The following is a 22,573-nucleotide window of genomic DNA, read 5'->3' on the forward strand; positions in this document are numbered from 1 at the left end:
TTTTCATTGTGAAATTATAGATCCGCATTTATAAGGGGTGCTAGGACAAGGATATTTAGCCTATTAGTTCTTACCCCTGGATTCCAACTGGGTGGAGTATTGGCAAAGTCAGGCTTTAATATGAACTAAACCCTGTGCTTACATACCTGTGCCCATTCTGTCATCTTCTTCTTTCTTCTCTTGTTTAGATTTTTGGCCGTCTTGACTGGTTAGGCCTGGATGAATAAGTCCAGCATAGTTCATTCACTTTTGGCAGCGGCAGGGGAAGCTGGGATGTGCTGGGTATCCTACCAACCAACGCACATATGCAGCTCAGCAATTGTGCCAGTAAAGGTACCAATTCTGTTTTGTATTACAGAAGGGACATTGCCTGCCCCTTTCTACAATAAAACTTTGCCTGATTGTAATTTTTTAAAATGTAACTTTAGTTCTGCTTTAAGTTCTACTGTAGATGCCCATTTGTGGCTTCTGTAAGTAATATTTGACAGTATATATAGTATAATATAATATATAGTAATATGAATTATTTATATTTATATATTACTCACACTCCCTTCTCAAAAGTATCTAACAGAAAAGTCAGGTTGCCTGCTTCTCAGACCAGGTGGGAGATGTGATTTATCATTTGGTGACAAAGGAAAGGAGTAAGTGTAAGAGACATGAAATCTATACACTGATCAGCTAAAACAGAGGTGCCCAACAGGTGGATCGCAATCTACCGGTAGATCGCAAATGCAATGCGAGTAGATTGCGGAGCCCTGCCTTTCAAAAAAAAAAAAACTCTACTCCGCACAGGAGTTATTAAGTCCAAATACCATTCCACCATGACTGATGATCATTTGGAAGTCTGTTTGAGGCTGGCTACCAGCAACTACTGTCCGGGCTATGCAACTTTGGCTGATTCCATTCAGTTTAAGAGGTCATCGGGGTAAGGTAAAGGCCAAAAATGTACAGAATTGTGCCATACATGTTCATGCTGCTATGCAAGGTAAACAATATATATTTTAAATATAAAGTATACTCGGAATATATATTGATAAATATATGTTTAGCATTTTTTTATTGATGGTAAATCATTTTAAAAGTAGCTCGCAAGCCAAAAAACTGTGGGCACCCCTAAGCTAGAATATGAAAAACACTGACATGTGAAGGGAATAACAATGATTATTTCATATGACATCTATCAGAAGATATATTAGAATTTATTATTATTAAACAGGATTTATATAGGACCAACATATTATGTAGCGCTGTACATTAAATAAGAGTTGTAAATGACAGACAGATACAGACAGTGACACATGAGGAGGAAAGGACCCTGAACCGAAGAGCTTACAATCTAGGAGAATAGGTCTGGGTTGCTTTTATGGCACAAGGAGCACCTACATAATGCTGAACAGGTGGTTGTAATGTTTTGGCTGTTCTTTAGGTACTACCATGTCATGTCACCTACCTGTTAAGTGTCTCATTACTTTTCCTAAATTCTAGAAATGTTTCCATGCCCATTCGTATCCCATACTAACATTCATTTATTATTAGAGTTACAGTTAAAGGCATGATCTAAAAGTCTGTGAATTGTCAGGTGAGTGAATGTGCCTCGGAAGTAGTCCTTGTAGGATTCATGGGCAGAGAAGGCTGCGGTGCTCGGTATGTATACAATGCGGTCAGTCAGCAGCCGCTTCTTCCTTTCTCTCTAATGTTCCATTGTAAGGAGGTTCCATTGTGACATCACGCCAGTGTGTGTCCATATATGGACAGTTACGTCACTGGAGCTTCCCCGGGCGGAGATAAAAAGCAGCCGGAGTCCCCTGACAGAGCATCGAGATTGAGAGAGAAGAGAGATAATTCCTATGCCATCTCCCTGGAGGGATCAGACACTTTCCTCCCACTTCTCCCCTCCATCCCTGGGGCACAACGAATAACCACACCCATCCGCCCCCCATAAATCCCACAATATCTACCTGCCCCATTGTGGGGTAGATCTGACACCAGCAGCAGCAGCCTACCTGTCCTGCACCTGTTACACATCTCATGCACCATCCCAGCATCCTCCACATGCAAGACGACACTCTTCTCTACTTGCCCCTTCTTATTCCATTTTTTGCCTAGATCGCACATTCCTCCATCTTATGGGGTAGCATTTCTGATTCCGTCCGCTCCATCCTTCATTCCTTCATCTCAGTACTTACCTGCCTGGGGCATAGGGGTGGATCAGACACATGTGCCCTAAATGCAGGGGGTAAATGTGACAGCGATCTGCGCTATGGAGCACAATCACTGCCCCCTTTGATTTCTCCTCGGGGGTCCATCACACCAGGGGCCAGTGCAGCATCCCAGGGGCCAATTTGTAGAACTTGCCAGCACTCGGGGGTAAGTCCACCGTGTAATTCCACCCTGCTGTGGCCAGTGCTATGACCGGAAAGCTGCTGGATAAACTCCCCGTTAATATGACATCGCTTCTACCGGACAGTCTGTACGCCGAGGAGGGGCAAGACCTGCCAGGAACTCTGTCCATCTACCCCGGAGGGGGCAACGAGCAGCACTACTCCGCCATGTCTGCAGGTAGGAGCAATGCCAAGCTGGGGAATGGTGATCCATGTGTGTGATCTATGTGTGATCTATATGTGATCCATGTGTGATCTATGTGTGATCCATGTGTGATCCTTGTGTGATCTATGTGTGTAATCTATATGTGATCCATGTGTGACCTTTGTGTGATCCATGTGTGATCTATATGTGTGATCCATATGTGATCTATATGTGATCTATATGTGTGATCTATGTGTGTGATCTATATGTGATCTATGTGTGATCTGTGCGTGATCTATGTGTGATCAATGTGTGATCTATGTGTTGGGATGGTGGAAGGATCCATGTGTTGGAATGTAGACAATATGGGGTCAGGGGGTATTTGTATTGCCAGTGGTTGTTACATTGTATCATTGGCAAGTTTTGTTTTACATTGCTGATGAATCATAACATTCCAGGATCCAGGAATGTTAGAAGTATCCCTATAGATTGGATGTTTGATGATCCCTGATCCCACCAGTGCGCTCTGAGTGCATTGCGCATGCATATGCCCACTCCAGTCCCGAACACTTTGCTACCCCACCACTAGAGGTAACCCATCTCTAGGGGGCTCCATGGCTGTGACAGCTGCACAATTCCCCTTCAGACGCTGACAACGTCACATTGTGGGGGAAGGAAGTCTTTAAATATGGTTGCGGAGGTGGGGGAGCTCCCAGCCCGGTGTGTGGGGGAGGCAGGCGACTGAGTTGGGAGGTGACACGTGGGGGCAGCTGGTGACAGCTCACAGGATAGAGGTGAGTAGGTGTATGCTGGGGAGGGAGGGGGATTTCCATCTTTAACTCCTTAAACTGGAGGTGACCGACTATCCAAAGGCTCCGAACTACAAATGTGCTAGAAACATTTCCAAATTGTACAGAATAGATTTATATCCAGCAGGCTCAGACTATAAAGTAATCCTCACCACTAAAACTATTCACACCAAGAGAATACAACTCCCAGGGGTAACAATTCAGAACTCAGGGTTGTTCCTGTAGGCAGCACCAGGGAGAGGTAGTTATCCCAAAGTTCAGCAAATCCCATAAATGTTTATATGGAGAAGCTGAGTAAAGTTTATAGTTTTTTTGCGTTGTACTTTGTCATTAAAAGCAATGCACATTAGCAAACCTAAAACAAAGTGCCAGGACAGTGTTTCTTATCCAGAGTTTGTTTCCTTGAGCAATTTGTACCTCTCAGGTCAGTGACACCGATGATCTGTAAGTGTGATATTCTTTCCAATGACCACTAAGCTATTTAGGATATAGAAATTATATCAGAAGTTTCCTAAAGACCTGAAAGTTATTTCAAGTACATCCTGAATTGTAAGCTCTTCAGGGCATGGTCCTTTCCTCCTCCTGTGTCACTGTCATTTGCAGCCCTTATTTAATGTACAGCACTGCGTAATATGTTGGCGCTAAATAAATCATATTCAAAATATTCAAACTCATCATACCCATTTCAATAACTTTCAGCTATATAAATCCTGTTTAATGAAAAGTCTTCCCCATGTTAAAAAGGTTGAGAAAAACTATGCTAGATGATCACAGACCTAGAAAAGCAGGCTGAAGTCTGGCTGAATGTTGCCTGCACTTTGCACACTATTAAAGATCTGCTTTTATCAAATAGGACCTTGCTAAGCATTAGTCACTTCAGAACTGCTTTATAATGATGGGAAGAAGACAGAAATGATGGACACCTCCTCACCTGTCATTCACCTGTCATTCTGAGGGAATTTTTCTATTTATTTCACCAACTAGTGGTTGTTGGATAACTATTTAGCTTTGCTTCTCTAACAATCAGCTTGCTATGTGAGGCAGTCACAAGCTGACCATGCAGTTATTTTATTTATTCAGAACATTTCTACATATATGTGCTACTGGGTCAGACTGTATATATGACAGCCGCACACAGAACACTGTCAGGATGTTCTATATTTTTATATTTTAGTTTAGGGCAGAGTGGGTGGTGTAGTGGATAGTGTTGCAGAGCTGGTGTTCTAGGTTTAGTTTCCACCAGAGACATTGCTGTGTATTTTGTTGCATGTTCTCCTTGAGCTTTAGGGATTTTTGGGTACAGCATTCATATCACACAGTACAATAAACATGCTGGCTGTGTAAGCACCACATAAGCCACAAAGTGTGGTGGCACAGTGGTTAGCAATTCCCCTAGGGTCATAAGTTTGATTCTTAGACAGATCTGGATGAACTATGTGTGTAGGGTTTTCTCCCACATCCCCAATAATACTAGTAGGTTAACTGGCTTCCCCTAAAAACCGTCCTTAGCTTATATTAGGGATATGTTTGTGGTAGGGGCATTAGATTGTCAGCTCTTCTGAAGGAATGTAAGTACCATGACTATGGGCTCTGGAAAGTGCTGTAAAATATGTTTGTTTTACATAAATACATGATAATAAAAATTGTCTGTATAATCTGGTCTGAATATGAGATAAATATCACATTTTACCTGGATCTAGTGGTACCCTTGTTTCTATGGCATGCCAGTTGAGCATTCTCTGTAGGGCTAACGTGAATATTTTAAGACTTTAAGCCCTGTTTCTGTTGGTGCCCACCTTTTCCTAAGACAATAATAGAAATTTATGGGGTACCTGAATATTCTAGGTAAGAAGTAGGTGAAAAAAAGTGTATAGCCAGCTTTATTGTTAGTCAAATGATTCCTGAGAAATTCTCAAACTGTACATCCAAAATACTTCAAAACTGATTGATGATTACATATCACAAGTAAAAAATAGTGGACCATATACACAAAATCATAGTACACTGGATTGAAAACTAATTGGAATAAATAAGTGTCCACAACCGTGAAACATGTTGGAGGTGTTTAGTTTACCACAAGCTTATCCCTTTTTCTCTATACATCTGCTTTAGTGGACTATAGCTCTTTCTAAGCAAAGGATCACTAGTGCAGAATACTTCTTGTTTCTATAGAAAGCTGTATGTGACATCTACAATGCTTAATCATACCCAAGTCATAAAAGAAAACCACTTTACCTTCAACTCTGCATGTCCATATGGAAGCAGTTGGGCGTTTTTCCAGCTTGCATCTGAAAACAGGAAAGCCGTTATATAAAGCACTATTTTTGTATATACTACAGTGATCATAAAGCAAACAATAAAATACACAGCTGAGTTTCATTTATGTGCATGACATTGCCTTGGTAATTAAAAACTTTTTAAGATTTGTAATTAGCTTCGGACAGTGCTGTGATCTGGGATCCCCTGGCAAAAACACAGCCAAATTCTTACTTTTCTTCCTTGCATGTAAGCAATACAACTTAGACAAAAAAGTATATTTTTTTCAGCTCATTCTGATCATCCTATTAGCAGGTGTTGCTGTGTAGAAAAAAATACAAGGAGCTAATAAAAAGACACATTTGTGGCACTTACAGCAATAAAAACATTCTTGCATATAGCTATGAGTTAAATATATATATATATATATTTATATATATATATATATATATATATATATTATAAATATCTGTTTGGAATTTAGCTTCAGCTTTTAGACACTTGCTATTGAAATGCTGAAGGTAAAGGAGAGTCATAAATATCAGATAACTTTTCACCACATTTTTTGTTACTAGAGCTACCTTCTTTGTTTTTAAGAATCCTCAGCTTTTAAGACCTACATGAGTTCATATTCAGACAGATCTTTGAAACATTCACAAATGTTTGTGAATGTTTCATTGTGTAAAATTTGGGAATTGGTGACCTATTCTATAGAAAGTCAGAGCTGCAGCTGGTAGGATCACTGAGGTTTTGGAACAACCTTGAAGACAGTGACTGGGATACAATGGAAGTAGTGAGATTCACAGATTTATTTTAAAAGGGGGTTTATGGAATGAATTACTGTCATATGAACCTGGAAGATTCTCCACCAGAGAATGTTTCAGTAAATATAGTATTCTCTGCTTCATCAATAGATCCTAAGAACATAAGAAACTGTTAAGTAGTTAACCTATGAACATTTACAAAAAATGAAATCAATCATTAGTTTTGGATGAACTGAACTTTTAATGATTGAACAATGGGATAAATAAGTGTGAATGAGCATACATAAAAGAACTAAGCATTCTCTGCAAACATATATTAAGTTAAATATTCACACTGTAGGCAAAATCGTGTTTACTCACAATAAAGGGGGCACACAAACTATCTAATCATAAACCCACTAGTGCATGTAGGTGTTTGTTGCTTACTCACACGCATCAGTTGAACTGAATAATTGGTAAATGATTTCAAAACAGTACCATGGATACTGCAGACATCAATATCATTCACAAAGCACATAGAGGCTAACTTACTATAATCAGAGGCTTGCTGGCAGATAATGTTTGTAAAGGTCTTCCTGCTATAACAGCTATACAGGGAAGGGTTGCATGTGGTGTGCATGGGTGGTTGTATCTGAATGTTTCTAATGCAAGTCACCAATTACAGATGAACTGTAGGAATGTATATCATGTTATGCAGCTGGGCTACTTATTACTATTCTGTTTGCTTGTTTAAAACACATGGTAATTCATTACCTTTTATTATATAATTTGGCTCATCTCAGGCTGCCTGGTTGCAGAGTAGTAATACAGGTATAAGACTGGTCTGGGATTCAGAAACACGTGTTCTGTCCACTTCTGTCCACTCACTATGATCTCTGTAAATGGAATCAAATATATTCCCAGGAACTGATCAGTGGCCATAGACATTAGGAAGCAAAACCTATTTTTCCTAAATTTAAGCTATAATCAAAAAGAGTCTATTGTTTTTTCAGCCTATTTAACTACTATCAGTTCCACAATAGATCACAGTGGCTTCAGTGATTTGTGTTTTGTTGTTTTTTATTATTTTTTTATTTGCATGTGCAATTTATGTGCTTGTGTTAATCCCACCATTATTATGTCCTTTGTACTGACACTTAAGCATTTTCAAAGTAGGGTTGCAATGGTATGAGATTAATGATGTAAACACTAGGAAAAGATCACTGTATCATAATATACAGATATTCTACAGCAATCATTTTAATGTTTGACCTATTGGCCATTTTTTTCCAGCTGCTTATACATTTGTTAGTGCAGTAAAGCAAAAGTGATGTGCAGATGATATACATTTTTTTACAATAAAGATTTTTAGTTTCCCTTGGGTCTTTTCTTTCCTCTTTGACTGCCTTTTAGATTTTGCAGTAGGGTTGCTGTGAGCCCATTGTTTATGTTAACAGCAGTTTACAGCTCCATTGGCTGGGGGTTGTTGGGAGAGGAGGCGTTCCTGACAACCACAAACCAATGGGACCTCTGCCTGCTGTTGACCTTATCAATGTTATCACTGCTGCTGAATTCATTGTTTACCAATCCTGGTACATCCATCGATAATAAGCAAATGCATATGGCAGTATTTCCCAGCTAGGGCTCAGTGGAACCCTGGAGTTTCTTTAGAAATTGCCAGGGGTTCCTTAAACCATGAGCAATTTGTACCGCTCGGGTCAGCATGTCAGTAAGTGACACCAATGATCTTCTTGGCTGTTCCTAAAGGGAGATATTCTTTCCACTTGCCAGCAATGTAAGAGGCATTCTTCCTGCTGACCACCACACTAATATACTGTGAGCTGTGGATATAGTAATTACAGCAGGGGTTTCTAAGACCTGAAAGTTATTGCGAGGGTTTTCTTATGTTAAAAAGGTTGAGAAAGTCTGGCGTATGGTATAAAACCCATCAATATTAATAAAACTTTGTTCCAAGTGAACAAATTAAAATCAATTATATTTAAAAGCAGTCACTTTGAATTTTCACGTTTGCAGCTTTTTTATTTTTAAAGCTAAACCTTTAATACAATAAAGGATACAATAATCCCTATTTAATTAATCCAATTATTAATTTCGGTATGCTGTAAAAGACAAGGAAAAAATAATATTAAAACAAACAACACTCGTAACAATGCCATTGCAAAAGAAAAAAAAAGCTGTCAAATCATAACTGATAGTGGGCTGCTATACAGGAAGAAGAGGGATTATATTACTGATCTTTTTAGACTAGCAGCAAAGAGGACATTGGAGCTTTAAAGGCCTAGTGTCTGCATTAAGGGAGTACCTGCCATTATTACCACAAGGGGATTATCAGCCCCCTTTCACAAAAACAAGTAAAAAAAAATTATTAAATATTAATAATACAAATTAAAGATGCAAATACATGCAGTCAGGACACATATTATGTAGAAAAATAACTAGGGAACTGATGGGCTGTAATGCACAATAGTTACAAACGTGAGTTTTTGGCCATGATTTATTAAAGCTCCCCAAGGCTGGAGAGGATAAACTTTCTTCAGTGAAGCTGGGTGATTCAGCAAACCTGGGATGAATCTGGTCTAGGATTTAAAACATTTGCTAATAAATTACTTTGAAGAAATCCATTCCAGGTTTGCAACATCTTTACTGTGTATTCATACTGACTCAGACTTGATTTTTGAACTAGTTATAGTACCAGAAAATGCAAAATAGTTACAAATCTAAAGTACTGGTTTTGTCGCATCACTGACATAAGTTTCAAATCCTACACAAACCTATTTAGGATAAAGGGGGGAAAATAAGTTTGTAATATTTGGAATAGTATTTATTCTAGCAAATATGTTAAGAATGAACAAAGTAAAACTTTTTTGTTGCATTTGTCTCTCTACAAAATATATACATATACATAGGGCTCTTTTTATAAAACAGGCAATCAGGCTAAATATAATTTATGAATAAATTAGACAATTATTAACAGTATTCTAATAAGAACGGTAAACATTTGAAAATAAAAAGTTGCAGAAAATTTTTTTTATATTAAAATATTAAAAAATATTTTTTTTGGAGTGGTTGTAAAGGCAAACAAAAATGAGTGCCGATATTTAAAAACATTTTGTAACATTTTTTAAACCTTTTTTTTAATTGATCTCTAAGTGTTGGGTTGACAAGTCCTTAAAAGTTAGACATTTTGATCACTATAAGTTGCAGGCCCCATATAGCAGAAGTAAACCCTAAATAAATGACATTTACAGTGGCTTGCAATGGCACTGCATATAATTAACAATTGGCAGTTTTATTCTTTTTAGAAAATAATGGTTTCACTGTCTTTTTAAAAAATGTATTTTTTTTGCATCTCAGCACTGCTGATCAGCTTTTATAAAACCATTTCATGTCTACATGCACTATGGCATTTCTCATGGTGGGTTTCCCGGTGACAACAGTGAAGCATACCGGCATAATTTGTTTTAAATTGGCCACTTGGCCAGAATCTATACTGGGGGTGTGGGGGGCAATGCAGGTGACAGAGGCAGAGAGTTGTCATTTTCTACCAGTACTTGCACTAGGATCTCATAATAGAAGGATCATCATGGATTTTTAAAAAAGCTAAATGTTTTTAAGATTGAAAATGACTTTTAAGATGGCAATAACATGTTAACAAGATTGCAGGAAATGTTAGTGTTTGGGTTTCTATCTACTTTGAGAAAATTTGAATTTAGTAAATATGCATGTGTTTTTAATATGGGTTGACATTTTAGTATTTAGATACATCAGATCTACATTTGCACTGCAGCTTCAATCAGAAACTATAACATTTATTACTTCCAGAAGTGTCAGTTGCCGGAGTTCCCTGCTGCATGCTGTGCTCTGATGAAGATTCTGATGGAGGCTGCAAATTCTAGAAAAGAGCTATGGTAGGGGATACAGACTGATGTAACAGTGGTTATATTTCCACGTCTATTGCAGGAACATTTGACTGGAAATTTTTTTTTAGGACTGGCAGGGTCACTTTAAAGGAAACCTGTACTGAGAGAAATAAGGCTTCCATTGTTAAACATGGAAGATAAATTCTACTTACCTTTATATTGTTGGCTTATATGCTTTCCAAAATCACAAACCAAACATTAACAGAGCATGGATAGTAAAATCAGAACTCCTGTGTACTAAATGATCTGGCAATCAGCTTTTGCACAGAAAGTTCAGCAATGGCATTATCATTTTTAAGTGCAGCAAAATATTTAAAGCAAATACTTGGTGGTAAAAAATGGCTGTGCACCTTCAACAAAAAATATTGAAATATTACATACATTAGAAGGGGCAAACCCAAATGCCAGTGTGACATTTTTTTGCACCCCAAATGTCAGTATATATTATTAAGTTTGAAGAAACAGCAAAGATGATGAATTATTTTAAATAACATTGATTCAGTATGCCACTGAAATGAAAAAAAAGATATCATTTTGGGACAAGAAGAGATAGTAGTATCCACCAACTATTAATTACAGATTAATAGTGGGTCTTTTAATAAAAATAAAAAATCAATATGCTAATGATGTCCAGTGAAAGAGACGATGGAGTTTATTTAAGGAAAGAAATTTAGGCTGTTCACTTACCATAGGGAATTATCACTCTGAATGAATGTAGTGAATTTCCCTGTGCAAGGAAACCAATCACTTGCAAGGAAATCTTAAAAAAAAATACAAAAACAGGATTTTTCCTTGCTCAATTGGATGATTGAAGTCAGCAAAACCTTATTTTATGTTTAAGTGAAATAATCCTTGCTACATAATTAGCCTAAATTTTACCCACTATATCTGTGACATCTGCTGAAAGATTCCATAACATGGCAATTCACTTTTCCTGGATCAGTCATCAAAGGAGGGCCACTTAAATCACATCATCTACCACTACCCTACATCCTTTATTGGTGGCAAACTGCTAATCAAACTAAGATTTACACTGCAAGCATTTTGTATCTGAAGTGATACGGCTGATTCTTTGTGCTGTTGCTGAATTACCCATAACTGCAGATTTTCTCTGACATGTGGTGCTATGGAGATGCATTAAAGCTCAGTAACTCTATGAGTGCCAGATATGTGTTTGCAGAGCTCACATTAGAGATAGCACCGTATATAACAGGAATAATATAAATGTATTACTTCTACTGAAAATGAGTGTGACTTTTGGTGGAAGCAAAATCTGAATCCGTTTATAGACAGTACATACAACTAAAAGCAACAATGCTCACAATATGCTAGAAATGACCATGCCACCTACAATGGATCCTGTTCCCAAGCTTTTACATTGTGTACAAGGGACTGTGCCAACAGGCTTTTATTCCCACCAGATGGCTTTTGGATTCCTATACAATCCATGGGAAATGCAAAACCCATATGAAGGAGGTCAAATGAGAATCAGAAGATGTCAGGTCAAATGAATCTGTAAATAAATTCTGGATGAGCTTAGAAGCATCTCAATCTGATGCCAAACTGATGCCATCAACACAAGCCTAAAGCCTGTTGTTGTAGGCTTCAGAAGTATTTTGCAAACTGTTTGTGTGTGTAATAATATCCAAACTGCTCAAAACGTATCTCGCATCTCCAATGCCTGCACTGGAAGCTTCATTGATCTTTACTGTCCACTAGAGCATAAATACCATCCAATGAAAGCTGTGTGCTATTTGCCATTGGTATATAAGTATGTGTAGTGTTCCATGTACAGTAAGTGCTGGTCCCGGCTATGGTATGTAATATAGTTTAGTGCTCTGGTCTACAGAAATATGTTGAATGGGAATTATGCCATCACCAACTAAGAAATTACTTATACTAAGCGTTGTGGTACACATATTTTATAGACCTTGGTTGCCTGATATCTGAAATTTGGATTGATTTGAATAAAGATTTGGCTGTCTATGGGGTAGGAATGACACATGAATGTAAACTAATTGCTATTAGCATTTTTGTCCTACTTGCAAAATCATTATAGCACTGTATGTGCACAACATACTGAAAGATACATCTATGCATCTGTTGTAATAATCACAGCCTTTCACAACCTTTTTATTTTGGGGGAAACTTTGAAAAAAACTTATTTACCTATTTATGATATGCCCAGTTCATGGTACATTAGCCTAGTGGTCAATGGAATAAAGGCCTCTTGCATTGTTAGCCATTGGGAAGAATGTCACCCCTACAGCCAAAAAGATCATTGGTCTCACTGATAACTGAGGCACCAATTGCTCATTTCTCAAGGAACCCCTGTCAACCTTTGGAGGAACCCTGGTTGACAAACCTTGATATAGGGCCTGAAAAAGAGACTTGAATTGTTTTCAGTTACACGTCCAATATAAGGTGCTAATTAACTCCAAATGTGCTGCTTTAATTAGCATGGTCTAGTATGGTACAACAATCTGCCAGTTTGTATGTGACTGATACCAAGAAACAATCTTGCAATGTTCAAAGATTTTTTTAGAGTAAGTTTTCCCTGGAAAATCAAAATTACTTGTTTAAACAAAGCTTTAAAACAATATTTTAATATGATAAGGAATGGTTACTGCTCAGTATTTCATTACCTTTTTCCTTTCTTCTCTAGATAACGTTATGGATTTAGGCCTGGCTAATGACAAGACATCCCAGGATCTCTCATATACAGGTACATTCCAGCCAGGTAATAAGACTGTCACCTACCTGGGCAAGTTCTCTTTTGACTCTCCCTCCAACTGGTGCCAAGAAAATATAATAAGCTTGATGAGCGCTGGGATCCTTGGTGTGCCAACAACCCAAGCCACTGGTGCAGGTGGGGGAGGAAATAGTGGAGGGAATGGAGGCATCATGGGTCAAACACAAAGTGATGTGGAGTCAATGTTCCACAGTCTTCCACCCTATTCTAGTTGTGGGGACCTGTATCATGATCAGGTGGGCTTTCAAGGAAGTGGTATGACCCCCTACTCTTCCCAAGAATACTCATCTACCAAACAGAGCTTAGACTCTAGTGTTTTTCCTATGATACCAGACTACAACTTGTTTCACCACAACACTGAGATACCCACAGTAGATCAAAAGCCTTTCCAAAACATGGAGGCCATGCGAGTTAATCCACCACCTATCACGCCACTGGAAACCATCAAAGCATTCAAAGAGAAGCAAGTTTTGCCAAGCTTTGGGGGCATGAGCCATCAACCCCCACTTACTCTTAAACCAATTCGCCCAAGGAAATATCCCAACCGTCCCAGCAAGACCCCACTTCATGAAAGGCCCCATGCTTGTCCTGCTGAGGGCTGTGATAGGCGCTTTTCACGCTCAGATGAGCTGACCCGCCACCTGCGTATTCACACTGGACACAAGCCCTTTCAATGTCGTATATGCATGCGGAGCTTTAGCCGATCCGACCACCTAACCACCCACATCCGTACCCACACAGGAGAGAAGCCCTTCGCTTGTGACTTCTGTGGACGCAAGTTTGCACGTAGTGATGAGAGAAAACGGCATGCCAAGATACACCTTAAACAGAAGGACAAGAAAGGGGGTGAAAAGGCAAGCTGCTCACCGTCAGTTTCCGGGGCACCAGCTGTTACCACATGTGCCTGAGTTTTTATCTGGATGGACATAATTCAAGGGGCTGGAGGAGAATGCATTGTGTATTGTACCCACCATTTTTTGTGAAATGTTGCTCTGCAGACCATTACTCTTTGTACATTTTGATTATTACTCAAGTAAAGGAGGCCTGCAATGTATGTCTCCTATAACATATTTACTGCACACGATCTGCAGAGAACGACTCTACTCATGGCACTACTGCTCCTTCTTCAGGTTCCATTTTGGAGCATTAATTTATTAAACTGCTTCCAAAAATCTTTGAACCACCCTTGAAAATCCATGTATGTCATCCATGAAAACTTTTCTGTAAAGCTGGCCACACATGTTGTGATTGGAATGTACAGTTCTAAATCTGAATGCACTCTATGCTTACTGTAGTGCTTGTGGGCAATATTTTGTTGCAGTACGGTCCGATAAATCAGACGTGATACAAAAATTTCCTATTTTATATAATCAGGTTGTAACGTATTTGTTTATTTTATAGTAATTTTCAGTTATGTTTGACTATGGGTGGCCTAAAAAAATTGAATACTGAAGAAGAGAGGGATGTTGATTTTAAGTGCAAGGAAGAAATTACATGTTCAGAATCATATTTATGAACAGGCATAATGTGTGGCCAGCTTTACAGCACTGTTTCACCTGCAGACCATCGCTTATGTATAACATCTTTGCTTCTCTCCACCCAAACCACATGACTTGTACAGCCTCAACTCCTAGTTGTATTATGTGCTGGAAAGATAAGAAGTTGGGGGCACACGGGTCTCAGGGTACTAAGGATTTGGCAAAAGCGAATCCTAAAAGTTTGAGGCAGGGTCACGATTTGCTGCTATGGCAAAAAATTCTTCTGCTGCTATGTCCAAATGTTAAATCCTCATGTGCCTGCTGTCCATGTTCTGTCCCTTTTTCTCCTCCTGCATTCATCTTCTATATAGTATCACATCTATCTTCACACATTCAGTTCTTTGTGAGGTTTTTTCTTATCATTCTCTTGCTTTTCCATCCCCCTCCTCTCAGTCTTTTTCTCTACTCGCTCCCCCCTGATTTCTTTTCAACGTCTGTCACACAGTTTTATTAGGGAAAAAAAACAACTACAGCTTGAGTCAGTGTGTGTGTGAAAATGTGTGAGCATGATTACATACGGCCAGGTTTCATTGTCCTATGCCCAGGCTGCATTGCAATGAAAGAATATCAGGTCTATATAGATTTTTTTCCTTACTCTAAACCAAAGAACTAGTTGGTCCTGCTGCAACTGGGTTGCGATTTATGGAAACATATTCAGCCCAGTGAGTGTGAAGTGTAATTGAGGGTCCAATCAATTCAAGATTTGAGTTGAATTCCCAGGACACAGGATTCTGAGCCAACTTTCTCAGAGCATGTGTTCCATTCCTATTTTTTTCTTCCCTTATGTTGGTCTATTTTTTGCATTCCGATTTTCCTTCTTAAGTGAGCAAAGGACATTTCTAATGCAATACACAAGGGTAAAACAAGGGGCTTTTGGTTGCAGTATATTTGTAAAGGTTTATTTACACCATGGCATTTACTGACAATGCATCATAAGCACAGGCACTTTGCTAGGAAGGGCTTTGAATATGGTTTTATGTGTATGTGAAAATATTGTTGAACACCACTGGTGTTAGAAAATGTGCAGGGAAAGGTAACTCATGACACAAAGATATGAATACATAGGTAATGAGCAACTCAACCCAATCCTTCTCTACTATGTATGGAATTTAGAAGGGAATGGGGTGACAAACTCTACTGCCTAAAACCTCTATAATGTACTCCTCAAGATCTATTGGAAACACTTATCACCCTTCCTCGTAGAATTCTAATATTTTGATAATTAGATTTAAGGATTTTTTACAGTGGGCCATTTTAAATGCAAACTTTATATAGTTGACTGATTGGCTAAACTGAAATATGATTTCTATCATGCTGAAACATTAGAACTTTAGAATACTGACTATGTTACTGACCAATGCATACCGACAAAAAAAAAAAAATTAGATTGCATGATGACCAAATCTCACAGACAAAAAAAGGGCTTTTGATGCTCCTTAATTTATAAATGAGAATCATCCAGTACTGTCAGGGTAGAATAGAAAATCAGAAGTCATAGTACACAATTTGCTACCATTTCAGTATAATTTAATTGAAGATTTTAGTCAGACTATATGACCTAAATGGATAAATAAAAATCTGAAGCATGCATTGCAAATTAAAACTTTAAGTGCAAATTTAACTATCTCCCTCTTTTACTGTCATCATTTTGTAGACGTTATAAGGACTTAAAAAAGGAAAGCCTATAATGTGAATAATACACTCAGTATGAGCTTGCATGCTAACAGTAACAAAACTATTATTTCATGAATGTGCTGTCACAGACAACAGTTATTAGTAACGGCAGTAACACCTCAAGTTCCATTCAGCTAGATGCTGAACAAAACTGGAATGTCACTGACAGTGAAGACCACTGTGTGTACAAAGCCCAATATCCTATAATTACTCCATATTGCAGTTCCTTACTGTTATGCTAATTTTATATTTATCTAACATTCTTTAAAAGGGTCTGTTTTTTTCTATTGTCCATCATCAGCTAATCTGGCGAAGCACTGCAATGCTTTATTAAAGCACACGCAATGCATTATTTTTACAACTAGCACTTGATTTTGTTAAAAATAAAAAAAAGAAACATTCCAACATAGCTATAGACTGCATGATGGAATCTGTATGCCAATGATGGGGGTTAAGTATTACATTATATGTGAAGGATGGAAATACACATACAATTACAGGTAGATCTAATAGCTTTATGCATTCTTCTTTCTTTCCACTTCGAATTCTGTCATTTTCTCATCTCGATTCACTCTCCTAATTTCTTTCCTCGCTACATTCTCCTTGTCACTAATACCCTCTCCTTTTTCTGTCATTCTCCCTCCTCCCCTGATCTTCCTCCCTGTGCTTCAGCCCTTTTTATAAAATGACATGAGTTTGTCACTTTGAGACGAGTGGGGTGGGGGTAGGTTTGGGGGTGAGCCACCCCACCTCTCTCTTGCATGTCTCTGCATGACAGGACTAAAAATGAAATTCTTTTTCTAATGACTTTTTGCTGCTATGTTAAAATTGCAAGAAAAAAATACTTTATCCCCTTTACTGCCAGCACAGTAGTGCCACCAAATATAATGTAGCATTTACCTTCTATTAAACACATAATATGTTTTCAGGCAGACAGTGCTAAATGTCTGAAGAAATTCATATTGTGCTACATAAAGATCAAGGCTACTTAGTGGAAATGAAACAAGCAATTGCTTACCTGGTTACTAGACAGTAATCTTTTCAATCCATAAAGGAAAAGTCCTAATAAAAGCTTTGCAAGGATTGATAGCTGTCTAGTAATCTGAAGCTGCCACACAAGAATCATGGGGTATCGTAGTTTTCCAGCACCAGAGTTTTATACCTAATCAGAAAGAAAAAGGTATTAGTTATTTAGCATAAGAAAACAATTATTGTGTCTGTGGATATCAATGCATGTTTTCGGTTGACTATTATTTTTTTTTTTACATTTCTGAAAAGAGAACAATGTGCAAGACAGTAAATATATAGAACTTGATTTACTAAAGTTTGCATTGAGACGATTGATGAAATGTGCTTTCTTCAAACATACAGTCATATACAAGAAAAGCTGTATATAGTACTTTTAGGGAAGGAACAAAGGCCTAATTATAAAGGGGTGAACAGGGTACATACCAGAAAAATGGAATTATAGATACACTAATAATGCCATTTTTCGTCAGCAGGTTAAAGTTTGTTGTTTTTCAGTCTGATACCACTTTGAGAATCATTGCCATTTATAGTTCACTGTCCATTCATATTTATATAGTGGTAACCAGCCAGATTGCAGCTTTATAGATCGTCAGGTAGCGTTTGCGCCTTTGATAGTGTTGAACACCATAGGCCCCCAATGAGGATCAGTTGTGGGTGTTTCAAACACTTCAATTTCCACTTGTAGTGATTACTACATTTAAAACTGCAGCTGTATAAATGTCTTCATGCCATCCACTGCCACTAGAAAAAGGCAGTCAGATACACCCATTAAGTGAATGGAGCTTCTGATCGATCTTTTATCAAAGACCAATCAAAGCATCCATTGCCCATGAATAAAATCTGATTGCCATAACTTTAGAGCTGAACAGATCTGTAAAAATGGAGAAGAAATGTCAAACGGTTATCTAATCACTCACAATTTTTAAATAGGCCCCTAGAAAACTCACTAAATCAGGGCATTATAGGGTGGTGTGGCAATGTGCCACCAAGCCCACATGGACATAAATGTGATAGACAAATAATACAAAATTGAACACAGGTATTGAATTTGTCAGAAAGGTGAAATTATAGGCAAAATAGCGGGCTTAACTTGTCACCAGACAATTTACTAGTATGCAAACTTTCATAAGGGTCACCATAACACCTCCAAAACCATTACCATATGTAGGTTTATTCGGTAAACAGTACAAAGAGCACTATGTGCAAAATCCATAGTAACAAATTACCTTAAACTCTTTTGACTTTAGGAAAGTTGGGTCTGGCTGGCTGTTGTTGGGTACTACAACTTCATACTTGGTACTGATTTAGCTAGATAAACTTTCAACTCAAATAAACATGTATTTTATCCACACTGTATGACAAGCTATAAACCTAAAAAAAAGCAGAGACATAACATGGTCTACCTAGACTTTATATAGAAAGGAAGAGCACTGGGATGCAGCTACTACTCACAAAGACATAATGAGACTATTCATTACTAAGGCATTTACTTTAATGGTTGGCGGTGCCAATACAGCAGTATGTGTTGCATAAATTGCTCTTTTTTAGAACATGAAGGAGGCACAAAAGCTGGTAATCTGACCCCTAGACCACAAAGCAGCTGCCGAGGCCTCTACGGCAATAATTCTGCTATTATTATTTGGAAAAATTACACCTCCAGCTTTATAGAATACCCCCTTAAAGTCTTTGAAGATAAAACCTTCTTCTGAAGGAATGAAAATGATTTTCTTTTCATTTTCCAACAGTATTTTCCTGGTGAAAATTATCTGTTTCTACAAAAGCACAGGTCTCATATATTTAGGAAAATCCAAGTGATGACATTTTGCTCTGGCAGTAAAGGGGTTAGAGATAATGTACAGTGTCATTTTTCTATGTAAGCATGTAACAATCTAGAGAAGGAGTTTATTCAACATGGTACCAACATTTCCACTCCCATTCTTTATTTATGATGACACCCATCATGTTCATGATGCTGGTGCCTTTCAAGCTGATTCTGAATGTTTTGCACTTTATAGTGGTGTCAAGAGTTTGTATATATTGATGATGACTATTCTGCACTGTATAATGATACTGAGTATCTGTATACATTGACAATACTGCATTGTATAATGACACTGAGTATCTCTGTACTTTCTACAGTAATTTAAGGTGTAGGTCAAACTTGGCACTGCTTTATGTGCTTATAAAGTGTTGATATTTATGGGAGGGGTAATTGCTGCTTTTGTGGGAGACATTTTCCAAAATGTTGGCTGTTTTAATACACGCTTAGAATTTTTTTTGTACAAAGTTGTATAAAAGTGAAAGCAGATGTCTTCTATATTTTGTGGCTGTTTATATTCCCAGAGATATTTCTATGTACCTTATAATAAGGTGAAAATATATACAATCTTTATTTCCAGGTACAAGTTGCTTGTGTTGATCTTAGGCCGAGGGACTTTCAATGCACACCCTCTGTTTGGGTCATAGTCTGTCTGATCCCACGTTTTTAACCCCTCTGTAACGTGGATGTGTCAGGCTAATATATAAAAGCATTTCAAATACGGACTGCCAAAATATTCATCTGTGTGTGAGTCTCATTGCTCTGGTGTGATGCGGTTTGTATGGATGTGTGCTAGCTTGCTAAATGATGTAAAGACAAGGAGGGGGGAATATTGCCAGTGCCAAAAATGTAAGAAGGTGTTCTATTATAACATTAATAATTATCTTCATTACGGTCATGGCAATACCAATATTTGTATAAAGGTGAACCTCATTTACTGGAGACAAGAAAATAAAATGTCTTGCCTATAGGGGCCAGTCAAATGCATCAATATTTTTTTCTAAACCGACAATGAAAACCTCATTTGGTGGTTGCTATAGGCTATATAATGAGAAAAGTAGGATGAAAGAGAAGTGCTTGAGAAAATAAAAAAATGGAGGCTGATCAAGGTGTGATATCAGTATTGGTATTTTATCCACTCAGTTTTTAATAACTTCACAATATCAATATCAGTAGACTAGGTAACCATGGTGGAACAAGAAGAATGTAAGAAATAGAGCAAGGGTTTAGGACAAATAATGGATAAAAAAACAGACTGGAACAGTCCTTGCAAATAGGGAATAGTTGAAAAGTTTGACAGTGCTGCATACTGCTTAGCTTACCTCTAATTTGTGCTATACAGCAGGTAAATCCATATGATCCAAATATTTTCTTTTCACCTGCAGCAGCTGCCATCCATGTGATAGATGTGATGCGTACAATCCACTCTTTTCCCAACATACTTTCTTGACTGACATTTATGATAATCAATTGGAAGCCGGGGAGCAGAGATTCCTCCTGTAGAATGGAGAGGCTAATGTTAAAAAGGATATTACAATTGAGCAGCACAGTCACTATTTACATGCAATATTGAAGGTACATGATATAGGAAATCTAACAGAACACCTAAACCATTTCCAAACAAAGGAACTCTGGCTGTGTACCCAAGTATTTATTACAGTAAATGTGCACCTTACAATCTAGATCAGTGTTGATCAACCTTTATATCATGGGGGAACCCTTGAAATATTTCAGACACCCCCTGCTATAATTACTATATCCACAGCTCACAGTACAATAGTGTGGTGGTCAGTGGGATGAATGCTTCTTACATTGCTGGCCATTGGGAAGATTATTACCCTTACAGCTAGCTAAAAAGATAATTGGTGTCACATAAACTGACCAGAGAAGCTTAAGGCAACCTCTGGAGGAACCCTGGTTGAAAAACACTGCTCCCAATTTTCTAGATAAACGGCTTATACCTTTAGGTTTGTCAATGCCAGCATTCCAGTGGTTAATAGAAGTAACAGCAGATTCTTTAGATGAAATATGCAGTTACCAGCTCTAATTTACCCTTTAGTCAAATGTATTCTGTATTTTCCAATTAAAGCCTATCAACATTGGTCCTTTAAAGGAATTTAAGCATTTGGAGAAATGCTTTCTTTTCTGCTTTTATTATACCAATGCAAGCTTATACTATGCATAGCATTACTTTATTAATCTTTACTTACTTTAATCATAAGATAGAATACACACAATTGTGAATGTAAACCCTAGTCAAAGTATAAAGTTTCAAACAACCTGACACAATGGGCCTGATTTACTCTTCAAGATTGGAGAGGATAGACTATCATAAGAGAACCTGGGTGATCCAGTAATTTATTAGTTTTTAATCCATTATAGTCTATTGTCCTCCATTGTTAGAAAACCTTAGTTAATCAGGCCCAATGTTCCCATTACAGGGCAGAAAACAGTAAACCACAGTGGGTAGTAGATGAATCATGATCTTTGATGTACGGCAGCTGCCAGTCTTAAGATGCACATGTTTGTAGGATATACTCTCTTCACTAAAGTCATACTTTGTTTGAGCCTAACACGGGTGTGGCAGGAACATTTATTGTCTTTAAAAAGCATTGCACAATCATAGGAAAGCAGACAAGTATAGGAGGAAAAGTTTCAGGTGAACTCTGGCTCTCACATTGGGCCTGATTTATTAAAACTCTCCAAGGCTGGAAAAGATACACTTTCATCAGTGAAGCTGGGTGATCCAGCAAACCTGAAATTAATCTGGTCCAGGATTCAAAACATTTGCTAGCAAATAATTTTAGGAACTCCATTCCAGGTTTGCTGGATTACCCAGCTCTGCCGATGAAAGTGTTTTCCACCAGCCTTGGAGAGTTTTAATAAATCAGGCCTATTTCCTCATAGCCACATTTCTTATTGTTTTACTACGACAGGTTCATTTGAAAACATTTTCCTGCAGAGACTACATATTTGCCAGCAGTTACAAATAGGTAATGTAACTATTTCTTGACTCAATAAAGATGCAAGATTAAAAGCTTGAAAATAAAACCATGGCTAATCCCTGCTGTGTACAGTGCTTTTAAAGAGAAATTTCACTTTCTTTCTGGAATGTCAGCATTCCCCAGTGTGATACCTACATTAAATATCACAGCAGAGAGTACATGATAAAATGCCTTGCTTCTCTGCTTACAGAGATGACAGGTAAAAATGGCAGTGCTGCTGGCAGTAACTTCAAGTGCTGCTTATCTCCTGCTTCCCTATCCATTCACACAAAAAGGATCGTACTGACAAGCAGAACATTGCAGATGATTCTTGTGTCTGAGGGTGCTCAAATCATCCATGCTGTCACGCCTGCACAGGCCGAGAGGATGGTGATCACTATAGGCAGTGTATGTGGAGAAGAGGGTAAACAACAAAAATACAGCAACAAGTGTTTTATTAAAATAAGTGTAATGATACACAAATAAATAGCAAACAACC

At 37.9% G+C, this 22,573-nt stretch overlaps 1 protein-coding gene across 1 annotated transcript; it reads left to right on the forward strand.

Annotated features, from left to right (window-relative positions):
• The first annotated feature begins 1,785 nt into the window (after positions 1–1,785).
• Positions 1,786–21,723, forward strand: EGR3 (early growth response 3). Its single transcript, XM_072399821.1, has 2 exons — positions 1,786–2,562; positions 12,944–21,723. The coding sequence occupies exons 1-2, from the start codon at positions 2,412–2,414 to the stop codon at positions 13,936–13,938; spliced, it is 1,146 nt and encodes a 381-aa protein (XP_072255922.1). The 5' UTR covers positions 1,786–2,411; the 3' UTR covers positions 13,939–21,723.
• The last annotated feature ends 850 nt before the right edge of the window (positions 21,724–22,573 follow it).

The sequence above is a fragment of the Pyxicephalus adspersus genome, chromosome 2 (genome assembly GCF_032062135.1).
Source record: "Pyxicephalus adspersus chromosome 2, UCB_Pads_2.0, whole genome shotgun sequence".
NCBI classification, from domain to species: Eukaryota; Metazoa; Chordata; class Amphibia; order Anura; family Pyxicephalidae; genus Pyxicephalus; species Pyxicephalus adspersus.